Source organism: Salmo trutta, chromosome 3 (genome assembly GCF_901001165.1).
Source record: "Salmo trutta chromosome 3, fSalTru1.1, whole genome shotgun sequence".
Lineage (NCBI taxonomy): Eukaryota > Metazoa > Chordata > Actinopteri > Salmoniformes > Salmonidae > Salmo > Salmo trutta.
In genome coordinates, this window is record NC_042959.1 from 51,498,553 (window position 1) to 51,509,903 (window position 11,351).

General features: G+C 43.1%; 1 protein-coding gene across 1 annotated transcript in view; it reads left to right on the plus strand.

The window, feature by feature from the left end:
• Window positions 1-10,719, plus strand: part of LOC115177665 (gamma-aminobutyric acid type B receptor subunit 1) — a 49,596-nt gene extending 38,877 nt beyond the window's left edge. Inside the window, exons 20-24 of the mRNA XM_029738612.1 lie at window positions 6,673-6,766; window positions 7,383-7,510; window positions 9,342-9,470; window positions 9,762-9,905; window positions 10,337-10,719. Coding sequence (XP_029594472.1) covers window positions 6,673-6,766; window positions 7,383-7,510; window positions 9,342-9,470; window positions 9,762-9,905; window positions 10,337-10,627 — 786 coding nt within the window. The 3' untranslated portion in view covers window positions 10,628-10,719. The remainder of the gene's footprint in view (window positions 1-6,672; window positions 6,767-7,382; window positions 7,511-9,341; window positions 9,471-9,761; window positions 9,906-10,336) is intronic.
• The last annotated feature ends 632 nt before the right edge of the window (window positions 10,720-11,351 follow it).

Consider the following 11,351-nt stretch of genomic DNA (forward strand, 5'->3'; position numbering starts at 1 on the left):
TCATTTTACTGTGGATATAGATACTTTTGTACCTGTTTCCTCCAGCATCTTCACAAAGTCCTTTGCTGATGTTCTGGGATTGATTTGCACTTTTCACACCAAAGTACGTTCATCTCTAGGAGACAGAACGCGTCTCCTTCCTGAGTGGTATGACGGCTGCGTGATCCCATGGTGTTTATACTTGCGTACTATTGTTTGTACAGATGAACGTGGTACCTTCAGGCATTTGGAAATTGCTCCCAAGGATGAACCAGACTTGTGGGGGTCTACAATTTTTTTTCTGAGGTCTTGGCTGATTTCTTTTGAGTTTCTCATGATGTCAAGCAAAGACTCACTGAGTTTGAAGGTAGGCCTTGAAATACATCCACAGGTACACCTCCAATTGACTAAAATTATGTAAATTAGCCTATCAGAAGCTTCTAAAGCCTTGACATCATTTTCTGGAATTATCCAAGCTTTTTAAAGGCACAGTCAACTTAGTATATGTAAACTTCTGACCCACAGGAATTACTACAGTGAATTATAAGTGCAATAATCTGTCTGTAAACAATTGTTGTTAAAATGACTTGTGTCATGCACAAAGTAGATGTCCTAAACAACTTGACAAAACTATAGTTTGTTAAAAAAAGTGGTTGAAAAACAAGGTTTAATGACTCCAACCTAAGTGTATTTAAACTTCCGACTGCCAAAACTTTTCAGTTTCCTGAGGGGGAATAGGCTTTGTCGTGCCCTCTTCACGACTATCTTAGTGTGTTTGGACCATGATAGTTTGTTGGTGATGTGGAAGCTCTCAACCTGCTCCACTGCAGCCCCATCGATGAGAATGGGGGTGCTCGGTCCTCTTTTTCCTGTAGTCCACAATCATCTCTTTTGTCTCGATCAGGGGAGAGGTTGTTGTCTCTGACCTCCTCCCTATAGGCTGTCTCGTCGTTGTCGGTGATCAGGCCTACAACTGTTATGTCATCGGCAAACTTAATGATGGTGTTGGAGTCGTGTCTGGCCATGCAGTTATGAGTGAACAGGGAGTACAGGAGGGGACTGAGCACGCACCCCTGAGGGGGCCCTGTGTTGAGGATCAGCGTGGCAAATGTGTTGTTACCTACCCTTACCACCTAGGGGCGGCCCGTCAGGAAGTCCAGAATCCAGTTGCAGAGGGAGGTGTTTAGTCCCAGGGTCCTTAGCTTATTGATGAGCTTTGAGGGCAATATATGCTGAGCTGTAGTCAATGAATAGCATTCTCACATAGGAGTTATTTTTGTCCAGGTGGGAAAGGGCAGTGTGGAGTGCAATAGAGATTGCATCATCTGTGGATCTGTTGGGGTGGTATGCAAATTGGAGTGGATCTAGGCTTTCTGGGATAATAGTGTTTATGTGAGCCATGATCAGCCTTTCGAAGCACTTCATGGCTATGGACGTGAGAGCTACGGGTCGGTAGTCGTTCAGGCGGGTTGCCTTAGTGTTCTTGGGCACAGGCACTATGGTTGTCTGCTTAAAACATGTTGGTATTACAGACTTGGACAGGGAGAGGTTGAAAATGTCAGTGAAGATACTTGCCAGTTGGTCAGCGCATGCTCGCAGTACACGTCCTGGTAATCCGTCTGACCCTGCGGCCTTGTGAATGTTGACCTGTTTAAAGGTCTTGCTCACATCGGCTGCAGAGAGCGTGATCACACAGTCTTTCTGAACAGCTGGTGCTCTCATGCATGTTTCAGTGTTATTTGCCTCGAAGCGAACATAGAAGTTATTTAGCTCGTCTGATAGGCTCGTGTCACTAGGCAGCTCTCGGCTGTGCTTCCCTTTGTAGTCTGTAATGGTTTGCAAGCCCTGCCACATCCGACGAGCATCAGAGCCGGTGTAGTATGATTCAATCCTAGCCCTGTATTTACGCTTTGCCTGTTTGATGGTTCGTCGGAGGGCATAACGGGATTTCTTATAAGCTTCCGGGTTAGAGTCCCGCTCCTTGAAAGTGGCAGCTCTAGCCTTTAGCTCAGTGTGGATGTTGCCTATAATGCATAGCTTCTGGTTGGGGTATGTATGTACGGTCACTGTGGGGACGACGTCATCGATGCACTTATTGATGAAGCCAATGACAGATGTGGTGTACTCCTCAATGCCATCGGAGGAATCCCAGTACATATTCCCGTCTGTGCTAGCAAAACAGTCCTGTAGCTTAGCATCTGCTTCATCTGACCACTTTTTTATTGATCTAGTCACTGATGCTTCCTGCTTTCATTTTTGCTTGTAAGCATGAAACAGGAGGATAGAATTATGGTCAGATTTGCCAAATGGAGGGCGAGGGAGAGCTTTTTATGTGTCTCTGTGTGTGGAGTAAAGGTGGTCCAGAGTTTTTTTTCCTCTGGTTGCACATTTAACATGCTGATAGAAATTTGGTAAAACGGATTTAAGTTTCCCTGCATTAAAGTCCCCGGCTACTAGGAGCACCGCCTCTGGGTGACCGTTTTCTTGTTTGCTTATGGCGGAATACAGCTCATTCAATGCTGTCTTAGTGCCATCCTCTGACTGTGGTGGTATGTAAACAACTACGAAAAATACAGATTAAAAATCTCTAGGTAGTAGAGGTCGACCGATTAATCGGAATGGCCGATTAATTAGGGACGATTTCAAGTTTTCATAACAATCGGTAATCGGTATTTTTGGCCAACGATTTGCCAATATTTTTATTTTATTTTTTATTTTATAATATTTTTTTCTAGGCAAGTCAGTTAAGAACACATTCTTATTTTCAATGACGGCCTAGGAACGGTGGGTTAACTGCCTTGTTCAGGGGCAGAACGACAGATTTTTACCTTGTCTGCTTGGGGATTCAATCTTGCAACCTTACGGTTAACTAGTCCAATGCTCTAACCACCTGTCTTACATTGCACTCCACGAGGAGCCTTCCTGTTACGCGAATGCAGTAAGAAGCCAAGGTAAGTTGCTAGCTAGCATTAAACTTATCTTATAAAAAACAATCAATCAATCATAATCACTAGTTAACTACACATGGTTGATGATATTACTAGTTTATCTAGCCTGTCCTGCGTTGCATATAATCGATGCGGTGCGCATTCGCGAAAAAGGACTGTCGTTGCTCCAACGTGTACCTAACCATAAACATCAATGTCTTTCTTAAAATCAATACACAAGTATATCTTTTTAAACCTGCATATTTAGTTAATATTGCCTGCTAACATGAATTTCTTTTAACTAGGGAAAATGTGTAACCTCTGCAACAGAGTCAGGGTATATGCAGCAGTTTGGGCCGCCTGGCTCGTTGAGAACTGTGAAGACTATTTCTTACTAACAAAGACAGCCAACTTTGCCAAACGGGGGATGATTTAACAAAAGCGCATTTGCGAAAAAGCACAATCGTTGCATGACTGTACCTAACCATAAACATCAATGCCTTTCTTAAAATCAATACACAGAAGTATATATTTTTAAACCTGTATATTTAGCTAAACGAAATCCAGGTTAGCAGGCAATATTAACCAGGTGAAATTGTGTCAGTTCTCTTGCGTTCATTGCACGCAGAGTCAGGGTATATGCAACAGTTTGGGCCGCCTGGCTCGTTGCGAACTAATTTGCCAGAATTTTACGTAATTATGACATAACATTGAAGGTTGTGCAATGTAACAGGAATATTTAGACTTAGGGATGCCACCCGTTAGATAAAATACGGAACGGTTCCGTATTTCACTGAACAAAATAAATGTTTTGTTTTCGAGATGATAGTTTCCGGATTCGACCATATTAATGACCTATGGCTCATATTTCTGTGTGTTTATTGTATTATAATTACGTCTATGATTTGATATTTGATAGAGCAGTCTGACTGAGCGGTGGTAGGCAGCAGCAGGCTCGTAATCATTCATTCAAACAGCACTTTAGTGCGTTTTGCCAGCAGCCCTTCGCAATTCTTCAAGCATTGCGCTGTTTATGACTTCAAGCCTATCAACTCCCAAGATTAGGCTGGTATAACCGATGTGAAATGGCTAGCTAGTTAGCGAGGTGCGCGCTAATAGCGTTTAAAACGTCACTCGCTCTGAGACTTGGAGTAGTTGTTCCCCTTGCTCTGCATGGGTAACGCTGCTTCGAGGGTGGCTGTTGTCGATGTGTTCCTGGTTTGAGCCCAGGTAGGAGCGAGGAGAGGGACGGAAGCTATACTGTTACACTGGCAATACTAAAGTGCCTATAAGAACATCCAATAGCCAAAGGTATATGAAATACAAATCGTATAGAGAAAAATAGTCCTATAATTCCTATAATAACTACAACCTAAAACTTCTTACCTGGGAATATTGAAGACTCATGTTAAAAGGAACCACCAGCTTTCATATGTTCTCATGTTCTGAGCAAGGAAATTAAACGTTAGCTTTTTTACATGGCACATATTGCACTTTTACTTTCTTCTCCAACACTTTGTTTTTGCATTATTTAAACCAAATTGAACATGTTTCATTATTTATTTGAGGCTAAATTGATAGTATTTATGTATTATATTAAGTTAAAATAAGTGTTCATTCAGTATTGTTGTAATTGTCATTTTTACAAATAAAAAAACCCCTGGCCGATTAATCGGTAGCCGCTTTTTTTGGGCCTCCAATAATCGGTATCGGTATCGGCGTTGAAAAATCATAATCGGTCGACCTCTACTAGGTAGGTAGTGTGGTCTACAGTTTTTCATGAGATACTCTTCCTCAGGCGAGCAACAGCTCGAGACTTCCTTAGATATCGTGCACCAGCTGTTATTTACAAAAATACGTTGTCCGCTGCCCCTTGTCTTACCAAATGCCACTGTTCTATCCTGCTGGTGCAGCGTATGACCAGCCAGCTGTATGTTGATAGTGTCGTCGTTCAGCCTTGAAACATAAGATATTACAGTTTTCAATGTCCCGTTGGTAGTTTAATCTTCAACGTAGGTTATCTATTTTATTGTCCAACGATTGCACATTTGCTAGCAGAATGGAAGGAAGTGGTGGTTTATTCAATCGCCTACAAATTCTCAGAAGGCAGCCGGCCCTGCGGCCCCTTTTTCTCCGCCTCCACGCAAATCACGGGGATCTGGGCCTGTTCCCAAGAAAGCAGTATATTGTTTGCGTCGGCCTTGTCAAACTCGCTAAAGGAAAAATAGGATTCTGCCAGTCAGTGGTGAGTAATCGCAGTCCTGATGTCCAGCAGTGATTTTCGGTCATAAGAGACAGTAGCGGGAACATTATGTACAAAATCAGAAAAAAAATAAGTTACAAACAAAAAACACAATCGGTTGGGGGCACATAAAACGTGTCTTCTTCTCCGGCGCCAACCCACTGTTCCCCGGTAGGCCGTTATTGTAAATAAGAATTTGTTTTTAACTGACTTGCCTAGTTAAATAAAGGTTAAATAAAAAAATGGTGGAGTAATAACATTGTTGATCTATCCTCAGTTTTCTCCTATCACAGCCATTAAACTCTGTAACTGGTTTAAAGTCACCTTATGGTGAAATCCCTGAGCGGTTTCCTTCCTCTCCGGCAACTGGGTGTGTTGATACACCATCCAAAGTGTAAGTTAATAACTTCACCATGCTCAAAGGGATATTCAATGTCTGCTTTTTTCATTTTTACCCATCTACCAGTAGGTTTCTTTGCGAGGCATTGGAAAACCTCTGTGGTCTTTGTGGTTGAATCTGTGTTTGAAATTCACTGCTCGACTGAGGGACCTTACAGATAATTGTATATGTGGGGTACAGAGGTGAGGTAGTCATTCAAAAATCATGTTCAACACTATTATTGCATACAGAGTGAGTCCATGCAACTTTACTACTGAACTTATTTAAGCTTGCCATAACAAAGGGGTTGAATACTTATTGACTCAAGACATTTCAGCGTTTCATTTTTTATTCAATTGTAAACATTTCTAAAAACATAATACCACTTTGACATCATGGGGTATTATGTGTAGGCCAGTGACCAAACATTGAAATGTTAACCATTTTAAATTCAGGCTGTAACTCAACAAAATTCAATATTCTAAAGGTACTCGCACATCTGAGCTATCTTTTTTGAAGGGGCATTGTAATAGAAAAAAGAAGAAAGCCACACACCACTCTTGATAGTATCACTGTTCTTTAGTAAACTTTTACGTATCGGCCACACGGCCTTCGTCAGGCTGTAACACAACAAAATGTGTAAAAAGTCAAGGGGTGTGAATACTTTCTAGAGGGTACTGTATTCTATGTGGTATTAGCTTTCGTATGTTACCACTGTCACGTCTGGTTTTCAACAAAATATTATTGCTTTGATGTCAGTCATCTTATTGTTCGTTTACTTTCTACTTGTCAGTTTTAAAGTTAATGAATTGCGGATATCACAACGGAATGTCTTTCACTCTGTCTCCCGTTCTCTCTCACTTTCCCTCTCACTTCCTCTCTCTCTCCCTGTCTCTCGCTCCCTGTCTCTCGCTCCCTGTCTCTCGCTCCCTGTCTCTCTCTCCCTGTCTCTCGCTCCCTGTCTCTCGCTCCCTGTCTCTCTCTCCCTGTCTCTCGCTCCCTGTCTCTCGCTCCCTGTCTCTCTCTCCCTGTCTCTCTCTCCCTGTCTCTCTCTCCATGTCTCTCTCTTCCTGTCTCGCTCTCCCTGTCTCTCTCTCATTCTCTCTCTCTCTCTCTCTCACTCCCCCCACCCTCTCTCCGAGTAGAAGTTCACTAGGGAGGCCCCTAAAGGAGACTTGGATGTCCTGATTCAGCCCCTCCTGGAGCACTGCACCTCAGAGAAGATGAACACATGGCTCGGTATCCCTCCTCTATTCCCTACTGCTCTCTCTCACTCCCTCGTTCCCTCTTTTTTTCACTCTCTCACTCCCTCGTTCCCCAGTCCATTCATTGTAAATTAAACACTCCTCGTATCTCAGCCCCCCACATTAGTTCTTTCTGTCTTTTTTTTGTCTGACCCCATTTTTCCTCCCCTCCTCTCACTCACTCAAGTCAGTCATTCCCCGCCTTTATCTTCCCCTCATACAATTTCATTTTATCTTCTCCTTTCATCTGTCTTTCTCTCACTATCACCATACTGCCTCTCTTCCTGACAGTGGCAGCTCTTCTGAACGCATTATACTGTCAAATTCAATTAATATGGGTCACAAACTGTGCCATTGCCCCATAGTATTCCCTCTCTGTGCTATGCAAATATATTGTCACCCCATTGAGCGACGTAATGAAAGAACAATGGACACTTGGACAGAAGAAATAAAAGGGAACATGCATTACCTTCAGTCAACTGCCTAACATCACTCCATCGTCTTCGCTTTCCATCTCTCTCTCTCTCTCTCATTCTCTCTCTCCCACTCTCTCTCTTTCTTTCTCTCTTTCTCTCTCTCTCTCTCTCTCCCTCCCTCTATCTCTCCACCAGGTGTAGTGTATGGCTACAAGGGACTGCTGCTGTTGCTGGGGATATTTCTGGCCTACGAGACCAAGTCTGTTTCCACGGAGAAGATCAATGACCATCGAGCCGTGGGGATGGCTATTTACAACGTGGCTGTGAGTCTCAACCATCACAGGGGGAGTGCTCTGGTTTCCGCTCTGCATTTTAGGCAGTCCATCGAGCGAATGATCTCCAAGCAACAATTAACTATTGGTAGAAAGATAGCAGGGGCTAGACATTGTCTCTGTGTGGACATGAGATTCAATGATTCGTCAGTGCATAATGATGACATACTGCTAAGACTCATTATTTCTGGTGGTAATCATGTGTTCATAAATGTATTTTTGGAAGACGTATTTTTGGCTCTAAAGCAAAGCATTAGTGCTATACTTAAACAATCATTTGAATTTGATTTGAATCAGTGAAGGACCAATAGAGGTATTTAAGCTTCACTATAACTAAGATAGCAGCGATAACATACAGTACCATTGCACCATCTAAGTGTTGTAAACAAGTAGCCATAGCCATTCGGTAACCCTTACACAGGTGTAATCCTACTCGCACAGGTGTAATCCGACTCGCACAGGTGTAATCCTACTCGCACAGGTGTAATCCTACTCACACAGATGTAATCCGACTCACACAGGTGTAATCCGACTCACACAGATGTAATCCTACTCACACAGGTGTAATCCTACTCACACAGGCGTAACCCGACTCACACAGGCGTAATCCGACTCACACAGGCGTAATCCGACTCACACAGGTGTAATACTACTCACACAGGTGTAATCCTACTCACACAGGTGTCTCACACAGGTGTAATCCTACTCACACAGGTGTAATCCTACTCACACAGGTGTAATCCTACTCACACAGGCGTAATCCGACTCACACAGGTGTAATCCTACTCACACAGGCGTAATCCGGCTCACACAGGCGTAATCCGACTCACACCAGTGTAATCCTACTCACACAGGTGTCTCACACAGGTGTAATCCTACTCACACAGGTGTAATCCTACTCACACAGGTGTCTCACACAGGTGTAATCCTACTCACATAGGTGTAACCCTACTGACACAGGTGAGCAAACCCATTAAATGTCTGGTAATGTAGACTATTGCTGGAACAAACTGCTGCTCTTATACGGGCAAACATTTGTATAACTTTAGCTTTAGGCTGGGTTTCTATTTCTGCTCAACAATGTGCAAACATTTTAGTACTCTCTGAACAATGATTTACCTAATTGCCAGAATTTGCCCAGATTCCCATCTCAAAACAGTTTAATGAGGAACCAAAACACTTACGATTGCAAACCACCCACAGTTTTACAGCTTTTGACTGCGCATTTGCTGTGGGGCGGTTATGCAATTATGAAGTGCATACAGTCGGGTTTTTTTAAAAAGCAGAGGAAAGAACATTTAATTGATCAATCATTCATATAGCTTGATGAAATTGTTAAACACAGCTGCAGGTCCGGACAAAGGGAAAGCATAGATGTTGATTTCACCATTTTATTTAATTGTGTATATTTCGTGGTGTGATACACATAGATAAATTATACATTTCCCTACGTAAATGGTGCCCTGTATGAGATCGACTCCTTTAAAATAAATCTGCAAAGGCCTCCTTGTTGGGAAGCAGAGAGCTTTTGTAAGGCTTGACATTGTGATGATGTGCCAGTATGGTACTGCTAACCTGCTACTTCCTCTATGACTTTTTAATGATGTTTTCATATTGGGAACCTCGTTGGAATGATAAGCAGTTGCCGAGCGCTTTTTTAGATCTTATTTTCCTCTCTCACCTCTCCCTTGATATTTACCTCTTTGTTTCTCTCTCTCTCTTTCTATATCCCTCTCTCCCCCTCTTCCCTCTCTCTTTCCCCTTTCTCTCGCTCCCTCTCTCATCCTCTCTATCCCCCCTTATTTCCCCCCCGTCTCTGCAGGTGTTGTGCATAATCACGGCTCCCGTCACTATGATCCTCACGTCACAGCAGGACGCTTCCTTTGCCTTTGCCGCTTTGGCCATAGTGTTCTCTGTCTACATCACGCTGGTGGTGCTCTTTGTGCCCAAGGTACAGTATACTGTATAGAATAGATCTGCGTCCCAAATGGCACCCTATTCCCTTTATAGTGTGTTACTTTTGACCAGGGCTCTGGTCAAAAGTAGTGCACTATATAGGGAATAGGATGCCTAGGACTCTGAGTCATTTAGCAGCAGTATTTAATGTACACTTGCATCAGCACTCAAAAACAACGTGTCAATACTTTCTTCAATGTTAACATTTCCAAATTCACATATAGTATATGGTTCTTCTCTGTCTCTCTGGCTGTGTAGAATAAAGTTATATTCTATTCTATTCTAGATGCGCAGGCTGATTACGCGTGGTGAGTGGCAGTCGGAGCAGCAGGACACGCTGAAGACCGGCTCGTCCACCAACAACAACGACGAGGAGAAGTCTCGCCAGCTGGAGAGAGAGAACCGTGAGCTGCAGAAGATCATACAGGAGGTACAGTACACACTTTTTGATGCACCTTAGCTATCAACATAGAATCACAGTACATCTAGATTGAAATATGTCTAATACATATAAAATACATCTGAATTATTGGAACTAGTAATCAATCATTCAACCAATCTTTATCATACAGGTGGTACTACAATACACAATCACTTTGATACCTGAGCTATCAAAATACAATCACAATGCATCTATTAAAATACATCTAATATGTCTGAATTATTTGACCTAGCAATCAATCATTCCAATCATTAATTTTTATTATATTTTACTAAGAGATACATTTGGTTTGATTAATACATGATTGATACATGATGAATACATGTCTAATTCATGCTCAGTGAATGATTTAGAAATGATTCCACTTTACCCATGAGTGTCCAGTATTAATAAGACCTCTTCCTCTTCCGTGCTCTCAGAAAGAGCAGAGGGTATCGGAGCTCCGCAACCAGCTGGTTGAGAGACAGGCCCTGCGCAACCGACGACGGCCCTCATCTGGCACCAATCAGAACCACAGCAACCCGTCCCCGCCCTCTTCCCAGCCAGACCCCAAGTCTCTCCTGCCCCCACCAGGTTACCCCAACCCCGCGTCGGACAATCACTCCTCCTTACCCCCCTCCTTTTCCAACTCCTCCAACCTGTACCAGGCGGACAGCAAGATAAGTCGCAACCACTGTCACAACAGCCAGATCCCCCTGCTCTACAAGTGAAGGGGTGTGGGGTGGGGCGCTGGAAGAGCCCAGAGCACACGGAGGAACAAACACACATGGAGGCACTGTGACTTTCACTTGTTATGGAAAAAGAGCACAAGCTACTGATGTTGACAGAGTGAGTGGAGGCACACGACGGCAGAAGGTTTTTCCATTCACTGCAGGCTGCTGTGAGGTGAGTCACCCGGGGTAACACCAGTCTTTCTCACAGTCTATCTCACCGCGTGAACCTGAAGCACTTGTGACTAGTACTACGAGTTTTTGAATAAGAGACAAGCACATTCCAGAGTAACCCTCAGTCTACTTGTGGAGACAAAAAAATGGACAGATCTCCCCTTTTTCACTCCTCTTTCCTCCTTCCCTTTGTTTTCTCGTTCTGTTGTGCAGATGTATGAAGGATCTCCGGGAGGACTTTGTGTACTGTGTGTGTTTGCTCCTTTCTGACTCCCGTCTCTATTTGTCTCTTTTTGACTCCCGTCTCTATTTGTCTCTTTCTGACTCCCGTCTCTATTTGTCTCTTTTTGACTCCCGTCTCTATTTGTCTCTTTTTGACTCCCGTCTCTATTTGTCTCTTTTTGACTCCCGTCTCTATTTGTCTCTTTTTGACTCCCGTCTCTGCCTATTTGTCTTCTGTTTGTTGAAATAGCGAAGCACATGGTAATTGATTAATATTGTTATTACATAATGTATGATATGTTATGTCATGGATTCAGTGTTGTGCCCT